The 20,616-nt window shown below is 37.0% G+C and overlaps 1 protein-coding gene across 1 annotated transcript in view; it reads right to left on the minus strand.

Annotated features, from left to right (window-relative positions):
• Nucleotides 1-11,136: 11,136 nt before the first annotated feature.
• The window catches only part of ITFG1 (integrin alpha FG-GAP repeat containing 1), a 242,724-nt gene continuing 233,244 nt past the window's right edge, over nt 11,137-20,616 (minus strand). Inside the window, exons 17-18 of the mRNA XM_075537119.1 lie at nt 15,053-15,170; nt 11,137-11,339 (exon numbers count right to left, since the gene is read on the minus strand). Coding sequence (XP_075393234.1) covers nt 11,280-11,339; nt 15,053-15,170 — 178 coding nt within the window. The 3' untranslated portion in view covers nt 11,137-11,279. The remainder of the gene's footprint in view (nt 11,340-15,052; nt 15,171-20,616) is intronic.

The raw sequence follows: 20,616 nt of genomic DNA on the forward strand, positions 1-20,616 counted from the left end.
ATGAATTTCCCCCCAAAAAGTTTTATTGCAAATAATTCACGTATCATGTAATTCAATCACATCAAAAAGAGTTTAACAATCATCGCCACCATCAGTTTTATAAAATTTTTGTCATTCTTGTGCTCATTATAATTAGCTCCTCAGTTCTTCTCAACCTCCTTTGCCATATCCGGAAGGCATTACAGGGTATTTGTTTATATTTAAATTATACCTGGAGCAGCTACATTGTGTAAACCTTTCAGGATTTATATGAACAATGAACTTAGTAGGAAATCTTGCTGTTATTCTATTTTACAATCATAGCGCAAATCTTACTCGTTTCTCTAAATGAATTTGTTAGATGTGCTAATAGAAGCTTTCAATTAGAAAACCGCGGTCTCTTGAACCTGCAAGTTAAAGAATTTGAGAGAAATGAGAAAAGCAGTTGCTTATATATAAAGGATACTTCTCAGATGCTCCGTTTTCCCACATAAAGGACTTATAAAACCACTTCTAGAAAAAGTGCTTAATTTCTATTCTTGACAATTTTGGCTCAGACAATTTTATAATTCATGAACCTCGTGATGTTCCAGAGGTTTAGAAATATTCATTTAGACTGATGGGCTTTATCTCAGGATATTCGTATTTTTAAAAATAAGTCCAAATAGCTCATTTTTCACGGAAAGCTTTGGTTAAGTGTCTTAGGGGATCCACAGAGCAAAAGCTTATCTGTAGGTGAAAAAACTTGGTAGGGCCATGGGTAAGTCAGAATAATTATCTACCTGTACAGAAAGACATAAGTAAGAAATTCACAAACCCCTGAACAAGCAAACACAGTTTATGAAAAGCCTGGAGAATTGTCTGACTGAAAGGAAATATCTTAAAATACAGTGCTTACAGGTTTCAGATATAATGCCAAATTGGTTACCAAACTTTTTTTTCTCAGTTGTGTAGTTGAGAAAATTTTGAAGTGATTTATTTATAATTTTTTCTCGACTTTATGTTCCCTGGTCAATTAGTTGAACGGATCATCATTATAGCTATCTATAACGTAGAGCTTTAGGTTTATTTCCACTAGCACGTGCATTATTGCTTATGTATCTCGTGATGATGCACTAGCCTTTTCCTAGTTTAAGAATAAATTCACTAAAGTTGATCTAATATCACAAAAGCTTTAAGACATTTCACTGTTGCTTTTTCTCTACATCAAATCAAAATTCACTTTCACTCAAATCTTCTACCACTTGCCACACCCCCTCAATTACCATCTTTCACATTTTTGATATAAGTAGGCATTCTGCTTTAAGACTATGACTTTCTGTTCCTTCTTAAAAGATAAAATACAAAAACTCGTTAGCAGTAATTCTACCTTCTGTCTAGCTTTTTAGCCCACTTACACTAAGTTCTTTCATGTGGGATCATCACCCTAAATGTTATAGTTTACTCTTGAATATGATATATGCACATTTTAAATCAAGGAAGACACACATTTGAAAATGTATCAAGACAATGTGTCTGTAGGTAAGCAGATAGATCCAAAAGAAACAAGTTAAATTATGCCTTATTAAAAAAATGATACAATATATCTATACTGTAGCAATCAGCTAAGCATAAGCTCACCGTCTATGACATTTGACCAATCTCCTTTGATGTCTGAAGAGCCCCAAGTTTGGTCTTCCAGGACAAATTATCTTAAATATTAAATAAACTTTGAGTTAGAAAGGTAAAGGTCTGCCTATATTACATAATGAGTCTTTCAAGTTTTGTTTTCATATATCTCTTATAACAACTTTAAAATTAGGAAAATGAACACACTATTTAGCAATATATATGAAACTCCCAACTATAAAAAACATTTACTGTATGTACTCGAGTATAAGTCGAACCAAATATCTGCCAAGGCACCTAATTTTACCACCAAAACGGCATTCAAAATGTGCTGATTGTGAATGAGGGGGAGTGCAGTGTGGGGACCCAAAGCCCATCTGTAGGCAACTGGACATCCGCTTACAGAAGGGTCGTGGGGAGGAGACAATAAGATGAAGCATACAACTATCCTCTAGTTCTTAAGTGCTTCCTCCCCCCACTATCATGATCCCAACTCTACCTTACAAATCTGGCTAGACCAGAAAATGTACACTGGTACAGATAGGACCTGGAAACACAGGGAATCCAGGAGAGATGACCCCTCAGATCAGTGGTGAGAAGGGTGGTATGAGGAAGGTGGAGGTAAGGTAGGATAGAAAGGGGGAGCCGATTACAAGGATCTACATATAACCTCCTCCTTGGGGGACAGACAACAGAAAAGTGGGCAATGGTAGACATCAGACAGTGTAAGACATGACAAAATAATAATAATTTATAAATTATCAAGGTTCATGAGGGAGAAGGGAGCAAGGAGGGAAGGGAAAAAAATGAGGAGCTGATACCAAGGGCTCAAGCAGAAAGCAAGTGTTTTCAGAATGATGATGGCAACAAATGTACAAATGTGCTTCACACAATGGATGTATGTATGGATTGTGATAAGAGTTGTACGAGCCCCCAATAAAATGATTTTTTTAAATGTGCTGAAAAATTCAGCTTATACACGAGTATATAGGTACTTGATTTAATATCTGTAAATTACTTAAAATAAATTAAAATGATTTATGTACCATACTGAAAAAGACACAATTATTTTTCAACTCTTTTCTGATTTTATATAAATTTAACTTTCTTCAATTTTCTGGAATATCTATATTTTGACTTAAAATGAACTGCTTATTATGCTTATTTTAACACATAGTGATCAACCTCATTGGATAAGGCAGAAACTGCCTCTTAGGGTTTCTGAGGATGTAAAATTCAAACAGAAACAGGGTTGAATATTTTCTTTTCCTTTTTTTCTCCTATGGAAACACCTGGAGGATTTAATTCACGTCACTTTAAAGATGTAAGTTTAAAAAAAAAACCTATCTAGTTGAACTATTTCATTAATTCTTCAAACATGAAAACAATTTAATTTACAAGCACACACACATTATAAAACTAAAAGTGAGCTCAAACAAAAGACAGAAAGGAAGAAGAAAAGCAAAACAAAATAAAAGCATTTCCTTTCTGTATTGATCCTAGTTGTGGAGAGTTATAAAGGCTTGTACATAAAGAATTACACCTTATTTATTTGACCTTTGTGTTAGAGAGGATTCTCTAGAGAAACAAAACCAGGACACATGATTTTGGGGGCACTTATGATTTTATATATAGGTTTATACAGCGAGAAGGCATGTAACAGCTAATTAGTCCACACAGCAGTACTGAAAGCTCAGTTAAACTCACTTTTGTGGAACAGTTAATATACTAGAAGCCCTTCATCTCACATGGGCTGCTGGGTCCATGGACAAGGAAGCAGACAGCTGAATCTTCCCTCGCACAAGGCAGACAGAATATGCCCACAGGGAGCAGACAGCAGAGTGGGTCAGCAACAGTCAGTAGCTTGGAAGCTCAGTGAAGCAGACACAGCGACAGGGTCCACCAGCCTCAAGTTCAAGAAACATATGCACCAGCAGCATGGAGAAGCATGTTTTGAAGGAGTCTCAAGCTCTAGCTACATGATCCACCGCTTGGCTTGACCCACAGGTAGTGTAGCACACAGGTGGAAGCAGAGAACTAGCTAAAGCAGCAGCACACCAGTCTGATCATCAGGGAGCAAGAGGGAAATGGGATCCCGGTTGTCTTTAGTTATCTCTGTCGTCCTCCAATTAAGCATCAACCTGATTAAACTCTGCCCAAATGTTCCTATTGGCCTTGTTGGCACAATAAACCTCACTATCACAACTTTGCACAAAACAATTTGAGCTGTAAGATAGTATAACAATTTAAGGATCCATTTGATGGCCATTGTCCCTGGAGTCTAGATGATATGTAGACCAGACTCTCTTATAGTAAATTCTATTCTCTTCTCGATCATAAGAGCGTGCTCACAAGCTGGAACAACCAGGATTCATCTTAACAGGCTTTCTCTGCCAGGATAGAAACTTTCATTTTCATCATTACAGTGATTAACCAAAACAAACTAGATACAGACACAAAAGGATGAGGCACTCGTGGGCCAAACAGAAACCTTACCAGGTACACAATGTCAAGATAACATAACAGAGATTCTCCAGAAAGCAAAAACTACGGGAGATGTCGAGCAAGCACTTGACAGTAAGCTCCCCAAAGCTCCTTGAGACAAGAGTTTCAGTGGCTCCTAGGATGTCTCTTATGCTTGTGTGCAAGGTGGCCTTGTCTTGGAGGCCCATGGAGTCGCACTTGGAAATAAAAATGACCAAAAAATATGACAAATACCTTTACATACCAAGAGAAATGGAAGGGTCCTATCAGGACTGCCATAAGGAAACCAGAGTCCAGCCACAGCCACTGTAGCCAAACACAGACATAGGGGTGAAAATCATATATATACACACACTGATAGGTCTGGAATATCAATGAAATTATTCTCCAAGACTACCTTGTATTTTCTCACACAACTGGATTTTTATACTTTTTCTGGGAGCCCATACATTACATTCTTCACCCTAAACTTTATGACCTCTCATCCAGGAACGCAAACTATATTTTTCTGTGGCTGATTCCTTATCTTGCTCTCAGTTTAAAAATGCAAGAGTAAATTATTTGCAGTATGAACTAATCTCAGATGTCCGGGCTGCATACCAGGGAGGGATGCAAGGGGGAATTTCTGCAACTGCAGAAATTCAATGTGATAAATAAAAAGAAAGAGATACCTCTCACAAAATGAGTGTATCTCTGTGCATAGTTCCAGCAGCACCACTCTTTTGCCTCAGAAAACATTCTGGAAATTTCCTGCTTCTTCTTTTATTTTTTAAAATGTTAAACAATTTGCTCAACATACTGATTCAATAAGTATGGTGAAAGTATGTAACTCTGACACACTCCTGTCCTAATTTTTTGTTGTTGTTGTTGATTCTTTACTGACATTTTTCTTCTTCTTGTTTTTATTTTAAATCATTTTATTGGGGGCTCCTACAACTCTTATCACAATCCATCCATCCATCCATCCATTGTATGATGCACATTTGTGGCCATCATCATTCTCAAAACATTTGCTTTCTACTTGAGCCCTTGGTATCACCTCCTCATTTTTTTCTCTTCCCTCCCCGCTCCCCTCTCCCTCATGGGTCCTTGATAATTTATAAATTATTATTTTGTCATATTTATACTGTCCAATGTCTCCCTTCACCCACTTTTCTGTTGTCCGTCCTTTAGGGAGGAGGTTATATGTAGATCCTTGTAATCGGTTCCCTCTTTCTACCCCACCTTCCCTCCACCCTCCAGGTATCGCCACTCTCACCACTGGTCCTGAAGGGGTCATCTGTCCTGGATTCCCTGTGTTTCCAGTTTCTATCTGTACCAGTGTACATCCTCTAGTCTAGCCAGATTTGTAAGTTAGAATTGGGTTCATGATAGTTGGGGTGGGGGGGGAAAGCATTTAAGAACTAGAGGAAAGTTGTATGTTTCATAGTTGTTGCCCTGCACCCTGACTGGCTCGTCTCCTCCCCATGACTCTTCTGTAAGGGGATGTCCAATTGCCTAGAGATGGGCTTTGGGTCTCCACTCCGCATTTCCCCTCATTCACAATGATATGATATTTTGTTCTGATGATGCCTGATACCTCATCCCTTCGACACCTCATGATCACACAGGCTGGTGTACTTCTTCCATGAGGGCTTTGTTGCTTCTGAGCTGGATGGATGCTTGTTTACCTTCAGGCCTTTAAGACTACAGACGCTATCTCTTTTGATAGCCGGGCATCATTAGCTTTCTTCACCACATTTGCTTATGCACCCATTTGTTTTCAGCGATCGTTATCAGGAAGGTGAGCACACAATGATATTACTTTTTGTTTTTGATGCCTGGTAACTGATCCCTTGAGCACCTCATGATCATACAGGTTGGTGTGCTTCTTCAATGTGGACTTTGTTGCTTCTGAGCTAGATGGCCGCTTGTTTACCTTCAAGCACCTGTCCTAATTTCAAACCATACACCATTCTCTCATTCTGTTTGAAATACTGCTTCTTGGCCTGTGTACAAGTTCTGCATGAACACAATTGTGTTAGAACAGAAAGCAAGATAATGAAGCAGAGATGAGGGTTGGGGCCGGCTGAAGTATACAGGCTGGTAGATACAGAAGTCCAAACTCAACTGAACAATTTCACTGAAAGTAGTCCAATGGTAGCTTCTGGGATCAGCAGACAAGGCAACATCTCTACTTTATTGTTCTCCATCTTGTAGGTTTATCTTACTTTGAATATTTCTATATCTGGTTTTGTTATGCATGCCAATCTCAAGTTTTTGTCTGACATTATTTGTTCTTTATCTAAAGATATTTTTGGTAAGGTTTATCTGGTTTTTAGAAATTCCTTTAACTTCTGTTTATCTGGGAATGCCCTAATTTCACCATCATATTTGAGGGTAAATTTTACTGAGTACATGATTCTTTTACCTCTACAATATTTTATTGGCAAGTAATTTACATTTCATATTATTCAATAGTTTAATCATTCAATCATATCATGGACAACTGTACAATCAGCTTCACATTAATTTTAGAGCATTCCACCCACCCCATAGTTGTTACCTTTAAGATGGTTTATGCAATCACAATCTGCTCTAGTACTCCCTCTTGTCTTCATTAGTTATTCCCCAAACTCCCTTTTCCTCCCTATCCAACCCCCTACCATGTTCCCTATATCCCCTTATATTCATTATAATGATTCTGCATCCACTCCTCCTGTTCGTCACAGCTAGGAGACACAACAGAAACCAAGAGAAAACAAAATCCTCACTAAATTATTGGTAAGAGTAAAAACAAAGTAGTATTCAGAAAAAATACTAATAATATGTAAGAAGAAAAAGACCTCCAACAATAATGAAAAGCCCCGGAAGAAAATTCTCTCATGGAACCAGTCAGAAATACTTTCTTCCAATACTATAATCATTTGAACTGAGATTTTTCAGTAATCATTTGATTTCCTTTTCAAAGATAATTTATTTATGGATACCATGTGGTTTACCTTTAAAATCTTAACACAAGCATTAAAGCCTGGATGAGACATTTCATCAAGTAAGACCAAAAAGAACATCCCACTTGATAGGGGGTCAGCAAAATTAAGGAAAACCTTCAAGGATACGGATGGACACAAAAACCACACCAATGTACTCATAGGCAATTATGAAGATAGAACAGGCCCCTTGTTTCATTCTGAATACATAAATTAACCATGAGCTGCAGTTGATTCAATAGTACCTAACAACATTGATATATTAACTTAATTAACATAAAATGTTATTCATATACTGCTCCATATACTGCTTTTATATAGATATTACCATCTATGGTACTTACATAATCTGTTGTCAAATTGAGGTGATTAAGAGTGAAGGGGTGGAGTTTAGCCTGTATATTAGGTCACAGCTCGATGACCTCATTTGGAGGCACTAAGGAAATAGCTTGCTGGAGGTGGGACACACACACACTCTCTCTGCGAGACATTCCAGTTGACAAGACATAAGGAGCTATCCTGATAGAGCCAGAGCCCTGGAGCTGGAGGAGCCATGTGGAGACCCATGCCAGCACTGACATGAGCTGCTTCCACTGCCACTGGATCCACAAGACTTTCCACCCCCGGGCCTGTGATCTTCCTGCATTTAGCATCATTGCATGTGTTGTGTGAGTCTGAAAAGGAATGTATAGACTGCTATTCGACATATGGGCTAATATCAGACTTATGGACTTGATCTGGACTGGGCTGCTTTCTCAATAGTCAATTGCTCTTGTATATAAACCTCTTTCTTATACACATAAGAGTATGGATTTGTTTCTCTAGTCTACCCAGACTAACACACATCTGTCTTTAAATATGTGCCACATAGCACAATTATATTTAGTGTGTTTTGAAATTATGTAGCATATAAATTATTAAATTTGCAAATGATAAATACCATACAACTGGTCCTTGTATTTATCTGTAAGATTATTTTGAGGTTTCCCCCCTCTACATTTATCATTTTACCATTTTTATTTTGTGCAGTTGTAGTCATCAGAAAATTTTTTAGTTTTCATTTACTTGGGAATGACTTAATTTCACTGTCACTTTTGATCATTTGACTAAATTTATTATTGTTGGTTGACAGCTCCTTTTCTTTTAGCGTTTAAAATATAATTTTCATTGCTTCCTGGTCTCCAAGTTTTCTAAGATACTCTATGACAATTCTCTTGCTGCTTTCAGGAGTCTCTATCTTTAGATATGAATTTAATAATACTGTATGATGGTGTGATCCTCAGCATTTATACTTTGAGTTTACTGAGCTTATTGTACCTGTAAATTCTTGTCCATCAAATTTGAAGTTTAAAAAAAATTGGAGCTTACTATCATTATTTCTTCAAATAGTCTTCTTGTCCTTTTACTGTCCTCCTCCTGAGAATCCCATGTTCTGAATGTCAATTAACTTGTATCTCACAAATTCTATTAGCGTTTGCTGTGTTCTTGATGATTTTCTCCTTTTGCTTTTCAGATTCAACAGTTTCCATTGCTGTATTCTCTAATTTTCTGACGGTTCGATCAGTTCACATCTGCTGAGTTTCTCCAACTTTTCCTTTCTTTCTTCATTTCAGTCATTGTGGTTTACACCTGGGAGAAAGATGGAGCTCTCTACTCCAGTAGTTACAGCCTTGAAAGTCACAAGGGCAGCTCCACCCTGTCCTACTGGGTTGCTATGAGTCAGCATCGATTTGGTTGTAGTGAGTTTGTGTTTTAGGCTGTTTAGGATATACACTACAAAACATACACCAGTGTGCAGTTCAGTGACACTGATTACATTCACTGACTGTGTGTTCTCACTATGCGTCTCTGAGTTGTTCCTCCACCATTCATACAAACTCACTATCCTTTTCTGTTTGTTGACAATTTGATTCCATTTAGATCTTAAAATGACATGAAGTTCAAGACAGTCATATTTTACTAGTTACGTTACTGACTGGTGTTCCAGATTTGTTTAGTATCATTTTAATAGTGTCTGTCTCTGTTAGGACTTTTATTTTTCATGAATTTTTTCTCTGACTTTAGCTCTTTGTATATATCTTTCTTCAGTTATGTTTAATAATGTTGTCTTAAAGTTCTCAAATCTGTTATCTATGCTTCTAAGACATAGTTTCTCTTCCCTTGTGTTTTCTGAATAAGTCATCATTTATGTCTGTTTTTGTTGGACATTACATTATTACAGTGTCAGCTTTCTCAATTCTCTTACACAGTGTTCTTAAAGTTGGTGATATCTGCAAGCCATAAGTTTTTGTTCACCATTCCTTCCTCAACTCTGTAAAACCTCCAATGCATACCAGAACAAAGGTTCAGTCCTTCAGGCAGGTCTCAGATAGATAAGAACAAATATATGGTCTGCCAGAAAACGCTTCCCTATTTAATCTAGAGCCATACTCGAGGGTTCACTTTGTGAAGGTGAGGGCAGCATTACACTTCTGCTCCAGCCACACAGTTGAGATGTCAGGATAATGAAGGTGCAAGAACAGTAAATAATAAAATTTTGTGTGCAATCCAGTAAGATTCTTCAATTCCCTGCCTAGTTCTCAGTGCTCTAACAGAGTGGAGATTACAGATTTCTAGTTACACTTTACTTGATACTTAAGGTGGAAGAGTCAAGATCTTAGATAGACTCATGCCAATATATTCCCAGAATTTGGCCTACTGATTATAATGCTAGTTAACATTTTAATTGCCAACAACACTACTACTTGTGGACCCCAACTCTAAGCATGTCTTAAAGGCCATGTTTATATTATTATCTGTACTGAGGGTTTTTAGAGATTGTGTGAAATCATGCTGCTTGGAGGTCAATGACTATTTAGCAAGTTTAATTGAGTGTTGTGGTTAGGAGAGCCCATGTTGCCCCCGACTCACTAAGGAGGCACTGAGTGTGCCATCTGACTATGCTCCTGACTTTAGACTTTATAACCTCTAGGGCCGCTTTATGCTCCAAAATAAGTACTTAAGAACTCAACAAAGTACTTTTTTTCAATAAAGAGCATTTATTATGAAGGCACACTAACTAACATGCAAAATCAACAATTTATATACATGTCAATCTGAGTGAATTGTATAGAAATCATGAAGACAAAAATCATTTTCACAGAATGTTTTGTTTCATAGCCATCCTATTTCTATTTGACTATTTATTATTATTGATAAATTCCACTAATCTTAGATTCTGTAACTTTCTAAATATTTTTAAATCCAAATGTGATTTATAGATTCCTTCACCTATGAGGATATAAATGTGATTGAATATTTGAAATCTTAGATGATATAGTAGTTTCAAAAATCCATTATTCTTTCTTAATACATAATAATGAAAAATTCTTCAGGACACTATAATAGTTAATAAACACGAAGAAGTACTAATTCCTTATATAAGATGTTAACTACCAAGAATTTGTTTCCAAAGAATATGATTTACTCATGCTTGAAAATAAAATTCAATGGAGACTGTATTTTTATGATTATTTGTAGATGTCTGTAAAAGGGCATGTAAAACATTAGTAAGGAGTACTACCACTTAGTGTTATGCAGCAAGCTAAGTACTTTACATCTACCCGATCTTTGAAATTTTAGAAGTCAGTCAATTGAACATGCATTATTAGTCCCATAATAGAAAGGAAACACTGAGGATTATAGAGGTCAAACAATTTGCTAAGTGAAAACATCTTGTAAGTATTAGAAATAGATTAAGGCAAGACTGACTGAGATTCCAAAGCCAGAGGACTCAGCAACTACACTGTATGTCATCAGTTAATGATTCCTGATGAAAATGAATGCTTAATAATTACATTAAAAAAGTGTAATTATCAGAGTAAGAAGCAAGAACAATTCAAGTAGAACACAAAAACTCACTGATTTTAATATTTTTATTTTCACATAACTTTTCCCATCATCCTTATTCTAATAGGAATAGAAATACATAAACACCTGAGTACATGCAACCCATTCTACAAAGGAAAATTTACAACCCCACTGAAGAAAGGACTCAACTTTTATGTGCAGTGCTTGAAAAAAAAAAGACCCTGTGGCACATTCAGATCATATTTACTTGAATACTTTCCAATAATAATCCAAGGATATATCATTTGTGAACAACATTCAAAACAATCCCTAATCTTTGCTATAAGTCAGAATTTAGATTTTCAGTTAATCAGATAAATAGCAGTTCCATTATGTAATATTATAGGGAAGTCACATAGCATCAAAATGAAATCGATGGGCTTCTTGTCGTTTTTCTCTGTCATCTGCTTTCTGAAAGAAAAAAGTGATAAAATATTGAATGTTAAGATTAGACTAATTTCTGAAATATAAAAATATTAAGTTAAAAAAATAGAAAACCCGTCAGCAATAAGTAGGTGATAGTGGTTATTCTGTAACTATAGTCATTACATAAGTTTTTGGTTTTATTTATTTTTTTGGTTTTACTAGTTATACCCAACATTCAACAAATAGAATTGAAAATGGAAGATATTATCACAAGTATGTACCTTATTGTCATTTATTTATCTGAAAGTCAAGTAAACATTAAAGTCTAGAAGGATAAAATAAAGTATTGCTTTAATACAAAAACTTAAAAAAATTAGTCCAAATGAATTATTTTGGATTATTTTAAAAACATTATTTGGCAGATCTTTATTGATCTTCTACTTGTATGAAGATACTCTGAATGTTATTTTAAGTAATTAAAAATAATATCCTGAACTTTGGGCAAGATGGAAGACTACTACCCAGCCAAGCTACTTATACACTCTACCCAAAAAGGGCATGAGGAACCAGATGGATGATAGTGATAACCCGAGTCTCAAAGCAAAGGACAAAGAAGTGGATCCAAACCATATACAAGACATTAAACAAGGGCAATGAACAAAGAGATACATGGAGTAGTGGGTTGGCAACTGGTCTGACATAGTGTGGTCCTTTTGAATTTTCCATCAGCGTTCTGATTGGAATAGTAACCTGATGGTTGGCTATGCTAGGCAAAGGCAACATCAACACTCCCACCAGTGGCTGGTGAGCAGAGAAAAACCACGCCCAATCTACAAAGCTGCAGCCTCATTTCTTATAGGCCCACCAGTGGGTAAGGGCCACCAACAGTCCCTGCCCAACCTGATTCCTTGTAGCTGTAACCAATAGGGGCTCTCTGCTCTACATGAGCAGTACAGAGAGCTGTGCTCACACAGTGAACATCTACCGCATTCACCAGGAGACGAGAGGTGGGTGTGCCAGTGCTGCCCAAAGTGGAATACAGTGCGCCAGCCGCAAACACCACCAGCTTCCCTGCGACAAAGAAAGAACAGCAACTACGAAACCACACCACACCGAGACCCACATGAATACCCAACAACAAGATCAACTCCTAACTGGCCCAAACACAACAAAATATAACATTCAGTTAAATGCAAATACACGATCACAGTGTTTCATAAACAAGAGAAAACCTAAACTCACACACAAAGAACAAAAGACAGAGTATTTCAAACATGACCAAACATGACATTTCGGTCAAACACGACCAAAATATAGAACCAAAAAGCTTTTCTGAGGAATAAAGGCCATTGGAAGTACAGTAGAACCCTGGTACCCGATGCAATCGGACTTCGACGCGAAATGTGGAGAACGTTTTGCCTTGGAGCTGAACAAAACATCAGAATTGACCTGAAGCATGCGATTCTGGAAAGCAGTTCGTGTTTCGGCCACTCGGCATTAGTTGGCATTGTTAGTACGCATTACCTTTTGTGGCTGCGTTTCAAGTGTCTTGCTATAATTTTCTTAGGTTTTGTGGCTTTTTGTACTGTTTTTAGATAAAAACCATGAGTCCTAAGAAAGAGTTTTTTGAAAAAAATCACCATGATAAGGAACTGGTGAGCCGTGTTATTAATATTATTGATGATAATGTAGTAAGCCATTTTAGAAAACAGTTAAGAAAATGCCAACAGCAGACCACATTACACAGATTTTTTTCTTTGAGAGAAACCCAGCCAGGTCCTAGTGATAAAAGCACAGAAGGTAAAAAACTCTGGGAATTCCCCTTCCAAACAATGCCTCTCTCTCCATCCCTTCTCCCCACACCTGTGTCCACAGATCCAGATCCTCATCAATCTCAAGGTATGGGCCATACTGTAGTTGTTAAAAACTTAAAAAAAAGTTTCTTATTTAAATTAGATTATTTAACTCTGAACTTATTAACTTTGAAATTTCTGCGTAATGTCTTATATAAAAAGGCATAACTGCAAAAAAAAAAAAAAAAGAACTCAAACAATTGCCATCGAGTTGATCCTGACCTATGGGGACCCTTTCGGACAGGGTAGAACTTCCCTGTGGGTTTCTGAGAGTGTAACTCTGTATGGAAACAGAAAGTCTCTTCTTTTTAAGATACAGAGGGGATTAAATGCAAAGCAGAAGTGGAGAGGAGGAGGTCAAATAGACCAAACACAGGAACATCTACAAGGAACCAGGAGTCCAAGCTGAAGAGACAAGAGAGGAAGAAAGCCTTCTCTCAGAGCTGGCCCCTGAACTGGCATTTCTAGCCTCCTCCACTATGAGAAAATAAATTTGTTTGTCAAAGTAAAAAAAAAGAATAACTCTTGATTTATGTTTCACATTGTAACTTTTATATTTTATTATCACTTTTGATATTTATTTAAAAAAATCATTGTATTGGGGGCTCATACAACACTTATCACAACCCATACATCCATCCATGGTGTCAACACATTTGTACATTTGTTGCCATCATCATTCTCAAAACATTTGCTTTCTATTTGGGCCCTTGGAATCAGCTCCTCATTTTTACTTTTAATATTTAAATGATTTTTAAGAGGGAGAAAGTAGCAATTGCTATGTTCACATTTTTATAGGTGATCAGGACAGCTAAGGTAAAGTAGACCAATTTCAGTTCACTAACAATGATAACGACAGGACGGCAATCTTAGGGAGATAAGCACCACAAAAAGAAAGCATCCTTGTTTGTCATCCAAAGACTGTTCTTCAGAGGAGTTTTGGAATCAGCTAGCTTGTACTTAATATATTCATATGCAAATAAAAACTAGCCTTTTCAATTTATATCTAAATTGCTAATCAGTCATGTGGTTTAATTTTTTCTTCACATGAACCTTGTATAAAAAATCTTCTAAAAATGAGCTTCTACACTTTTGGGGGAGCTTTGTTTTCCACTATAATTTATACCAATGATTGAAAATTAGGTGAGTTTAATGGAAAGAGTATTGGAGATGTTTATTGATTAAGTTGTTACTCCTTGACTAAGCTTTTAACTATTGTCCTTATTCATAAAATGAGTTACCTATTATTTTTTCTGGAAAAAGAACATCCACACCTATTTCTGTAGCCAATACAGGCTTGTTTTAAATGTCGATATTATTTTTTAGGCCATTGATACTGGTTTTTAGGTTTTCCTGCAACCGAAAACCCACACACCAGTGGCCATTGAGTCAGTTCCTACTCCTGGTGACCCCTATGTGTCAGAGTGGTACGCCACGCCACAGTGTTCTAATGGTTAACTTTTCACAATTAGGTGGTCAGACTGAAATGCCAATCTTTACTATAGGAGCTGAGTGTTTAAGAAATTACTTTGTTACTCTGTACAGCATCAAACTTTTAAAATAAGTATGCTCCTATGATATCTCTATATTGATATGACATATGTATTTACATACATACACACAGATAAACAAATCTCACATAAAATTTAAGATTTATATAAAAATATAAAGATTTATATTGATATAAACTTCTAAGAGATGATAATAATTTCAGGGGAATTAATAGTCACATGACTATTAATAAAATTATATTCTTAATATAACATGAAACATTAGGAAATCCTAGCCATGTGAAGAAATTTAAAATACGCATAGTGTTTTTCTTTTCTTTTTTTGCATAGTGTTTTTCAAAATCAATAGTACAACAAATTAACCAAAGTTAATGTTGTATTTAATTGAACAAACCTTTTCTTGCCAATGTAAAATGCCAATGATTGCCAAGATGAAAACACAGACACCGATGAGAGCTATGGCAGTGAGTAGCACAATGTTACTCGGTGTAAGATATAGCTTGGCACTCCAGCTGTAAACGAAAACAGAAAAAAAATTATAAATTTAATAATATTTTTAAATTAAAACTTTACATTTTTAATAAATAATTTACAGGGGGCTCTTACAGCTCTTATAACAATTCAAGCATATTTGTACATATGTTATCATCATTTTCAAAACATTTTCTTTCTACTTGAGCTCTAATTTTTTTTAATAAGTCACATAAATGTAAAAGTGTCACATACTTGAGCCATTTTAGCAGTTTTCCACCTGTTTTTGTTGCCTTAATAAGAAAGAAGTTTATTCCCCTGGCTTTTTTCTGAATGATCTTAAGTGACTTTTTGATCACTACAGTGAGTAAGGTGATCCTAATTCTTCTTTTTATTTTAAAAAATCATTTTTGGGGGAGCTCTGCTCTTACAGATATAGTAATATCCCATAGTTCAGTCACATCAAGCAGTACTGTACACTTGTTACTAAAATCAGTTTCAAAATATTCTTTCTTCTTGACCTCCATGATACCCACTCTCCTTTATCCCCTCCCTCTCCTGCCCCTAGCCACACCCCCAGGCTGGAACCCTTATTATTGTTATTATATAGATCCCAAACCCACATGTAAGATAATTAAACAGTCCCTCCAGGGTCCAGTATAGCACTGATGAAACACATAACTATTGTCTAGTTCTTTAACATTTCCTCCCTCTACTATTCTGGTTTCAGCTCTACCTCATTAACCTTCTTAGACTTGTATATGGTCACTGGTAAAATTAGGATTGTTCAATGCATGAAAGCCAATGTAAGTAACCCCCCCAGAAAAAGTAAGAGGAATAATGGTGTGGGGGAACTGATAGCAATGGTGACTGTATAACCCCACTTGAGGGGAGTGAACAGAACTGTCAGTGAACGGATAGATAGGGTAAGATATCAATTTTAATTGAAAAGTGACAAAGTTCTACTCAGACCAAAAGCAAAAAGCTTATTAATTAATTTACTCATCTATAGAGAGTCACTGAGTGTTAACTGAAGTGTACTGGTGACTCTCTGGGGTGCTTGGAGACACTGTGTCCTTAGGATGTTTTCCCAAATTTTGACACACAATGAGTAAACTGAGAATATAGCTGCATTTGTTAAGATTAGTCCCTAGGAACTGTTTGTGCTTAGAACAATTTTATCACGATGTTATTGTTATACAATTGTATATGCTTGCTATGTACTCCTGACCCAGTATTACATAAAGCTTTACTTTGGAAATAAAATTTGCCTTTGGATCATCAGTCCACTGGCCATTCTTTTTCTTCAGGTCTGCACTCACTGCAGGTTGATACCGCCAGACGGTAACACTCATCTATCCAATCATTATACATAAAGAACAATTACGTAGATAGTGCTAAGAATATTAATGAGCCTGCAGATCTCAGATTTTACTCAGTTTCAGAATTTTTGAATTTACTCAGAAACAGAATTTTCGATAAAAAACCATGATATTCTCCCCCCCAAAAGAATTTACTTCAGAGGACAGCACTGAAGCTACAGCTCAGGTTGAAGGACATGTCTGATCAGAGCACATGGGAGCAAATGAAGGAGGAGGAAGAGAGTAGCATACATCTTGGTCCACCAAATCTTGAGGATGATATCCCTGCACAGAGCAGCCAATGCACAGAGAGGGGCATATTGCCAGCCCTACTACAAGGCACGCTACACCTCACTGACCCATAGCCCTCCAGGATACAACACTGCAGACACAGTGAGGGAATTGTGCCCAATCTGACCCCAGCACACCGAGGCAAAACACTAAGGGCGAGCAACAGAACAGCATGGGGAGCGGAGCAAGGAAGTGCCTAGGGAATACCAAATAAGATTTTGGGGCCAGAGTGTGGCACCCCATCAGACTTGACCAGAAAATACTCCTAAAGGTCAACAAACAGACCTTGAACTATTTGTAGGCTTTACTTTTTTTGTGTGTCATTGGTTTCTTTCTTTGTTTGCTTTGTTTTTCTCTGTCTTGTTTTGGGGCATATTATTATCTCTGCAGGTCGATCTAGATAAGATAGGCAGGATAAACAATCTGGAGGAGAAAACAATGGGACCAATGGTTCCAAGGGGAAATGGGAGAGGGGAAGGTAAGGGAAACGAAGTGGTGTTAACAAACCCAGGGACAAGGGAACAACAAGAGATCCAAAATCAATGGCAAGGAGGGTGTAAGAGACCTGAAGGAGCTTGATCAAGGGCAATGTAAAGGAGAGGAATTACTGAAACCCAAAGGAAGGCTGAGCATGATAGTGGGACAAGAGGAAAGTAAAAGGAAATACAGGAAAGACCTAGGAGCCAAAGGGCATTTATAGAGGCCTAAATACAGACATGTACATATATTTATACATGATGGGGAAATAGATCTATGCGCATATATTTATAGGTTTAGTATTAAGGTAGCAGATGGACATTAAGCCTCCACTCAAGTACTCCCTCAGTGCAAGAACACTTTGTTCTATTAAACTGCCATTTCATAATGCTCACCTTCCTGACACAATCGATGAAGACAAAGCATGTGCATAAACAAATGTGGTGAAGAAAGCTGACAGTGCCCAGCTATCAAATGATATAGAGTCTGGGGTTTAAAGAATGGAAGACAAACAAGAGACCATCTAGCTGAGAAGCAATAAAGCCCACATGGAAGAGGCACACCAGCCTGTGTGATCACAAGGTGTTGATGGTATGAGGTATCAGGCACCAAAAACCAAAATATCATATCATTGTGAATGAGGAGGAGTGCAGAGTGGGAACCCAAAGCCCTTACAGAAGGTCACAGGGAGGAGACAAGCCAGTCAGGGTACAGTGTAGCACCAATGAAACATACAACTCTAGTTCTTAAATGCTATGCTTACTCCCCCCGCCCCCCAACTATCATGATCCCAAATCGCCTTTACAAATCTGGGTAGACCATAGGAACTGGAAACACAGGAAATCCAGGACAGATGAACCCCTCAGGACCAGTGGTGAGAGTGGTGATATGGGGAGGGTAGAGGGAAGTTGGGGTAGAAAGGAGGGACCAATTACAAGGATCTACATATAGCCCCCTCCCTGGGGGACGGACAACAGAAAAGTGGGTGAAGGGAGACATTGGACAGTGTAAGACATGACAAAAATTAATAATTTATAAATTATCAAGGGTTCATGGAGGGAGGGTAAAAATGAGGAGCTGATACCAAGGGCTCAAGTAGAAAGCAAATGCTTTGGGAATGATGAGGGGAACAAATGTACAAATGTGCTTGACACAGTGTATGTATGTATATACTGATTGTGATAAGAGTTGTACGAGCCCCCAATAAAATGATTTTTTTCAAATTAAAAAATAATAAAAAGGACCCCTTCTACTACCCCCCCCAAAAACAATACACCGTGACCATCTAAAACAAAGATATGGTCAACTGGGTACAGCTAGCTGGCCTATGAAAATCTCTATTATACCTCTGTGTCATGTGGGAGGGTTCCATTCTTACAATGATGTTTATGTTGAGGCCTACTAAAACATCACTTTCAGGCCCACAGTGTTAATGCACCATACAAACTAAAAGTCATTAGAAGAAATAAAATTAGCTCTTCCTTGTAGACATAGTCCATATAATAAGAGTACTTGCAAACTCTCCAGAGCCTAAAACTGCATATGGCTACATACATAGACTTTCCTGTTCTCTCTGAAAAATAATGGACATATTTTCATTTAAAAAAATTTAACAATGATGTATGGATGTATGGATTGTGATAAGAATTGTACAAGCCCCCAATAAAATGGTTTTAAAAAAGTTTAACGATGTTAATATCTTAACATTCTGATAAATAACAAGTAGTGACTGACTTATTTTGGGAGGATAATTAAAATTTATTGATACAAATACCTTATTGATCTACAAGTTAGTCACAAGTAAATTAAAAAATTATAGTAAAACTAAAATCAATTTAATTTATTATCTACATAAATCTGTATAGAATATTTTATAGAAAGAACAAGGGAAAATGAAAAATGTTGATTTTTATGGAATAAAGGTACAACAGAATTTATCAAAAATTCTTATGACTAAGACAATCTTAAAGAAACAAATAAGAGATATTGACAGCTACTGACTACTCTCAGTGTCTTATAAAAGCTTAAATACATTTAAAAAGAAATCAAGTAGAGCCAGGGGCCAAACCTCAGTTTCCTACTCAGAAGTAGTCAACCTACCTACTTGTGTTTTGTGTATTCTTTTGGAAAACATTCAGCAGGTAAGTAAAAGGAGAAAAATATACAACAAGAGTTCACAGTTCATACATGCACAAGTTTATTTCAAATAAAAGACGTTACTGTAATCAATGGATGCCTGCAGAGAAGTTTTCTCGGTAATATCAAATTTTTAACCAAATTCAAGTGGACATCTTTCCAAATCACTGGTTTGCAACAAGAGTATGGGAACATTCCGACACATAAAACACGTTTATAGATGGATCAAATATGTTAAGTTAAGATTGCAATAAGGATGAGCTAGCTACGGGACAATGGTTAACCTGGATGAATACAGACTCTGTGGATGGAGTCCAGGGATCATTGGAAGACCGCAGCATTGTCAAAGCCACTAAAACTGAGCTTCCCTGTGGTTTGGCATTTTCAATTTTCAGTGACTATCCTGATCTTAATTAGCTTTTCCCTTGATGAGAGATGAAAATGTAGCTCAAAGAGTGGATCTCTGCTTAAGTCTCTTAAGCAAGATTAAGCCAAATCAGATGATTTTATGGAACAAATCATACGTAGGGATGAGTGTTGGGGTTGAGAGCAAGATCTACACAAAACGATTAAAGGCATACGCAAGGTGATGGCTTTTTTTGTTTTGATTCCCATATGGGTAATTTTAGTAGAGGTTTTTCACAGATACAGGATGAGCCCGGGCGCTTATTACGAAGAAGTTTTAAGGAAACTGAGAACTGAATTGATGAGAAAACAAGATCAAGAAAGTTGTGCCAATGAATTTCTTCTTGTCATGACACGCTCTGTTCATTCTTTGAGAGTTTTGCTGGAAACCTTACCCCACCCACCGTACCACCCTGATACTGCTGCTTCAGACTACCTCTACCTCCTCAAATGCAACCGGCATTTAAAAGAAGCTTGTTGAATCCCGATGGATGCCCAAACAGCTGTTTTTTCAGGGTGTAAGGCAAGGAGCACAGAATTACCCCAGGAATGGCTGGAGGAGTGGATGCGACAGTACCTTTACATGTATCCCTTAGATGGAAGGTATGGAAGGTATGTCAAGGAACAGTAGCTTCGCATTTTGATATCTTGATTTTATTAGTTTTTGATTTGGTAGCAGGTATGATTTTGTAGCGATATTTTCTGACTTCTATGTGGGCATATTTATCTAACAAAACTGTACTTATTAGAAAGCAATATTGATCTGTTTTTTTCCCTTCTTTGATTACCACTCTAAAGAGATTGTTCCTCATTCATG

Source organism: Tenrec ecaudatus, chromosome 18 (genome assembly GCF_050624435.1).
Source record: "Tenrec ecaudatus isolate mTenEca1 chromosome 18, mTenEca1.hap1, whole genome shotgun sequence".
NCBI classification, from domain to species: domain Eukaryota; kingdom Metazoa; phylum Chordata; class Mammalia; order Afrosoricida; family Tenrecidae; genus Tenrec; species Tenrec ecaudatus.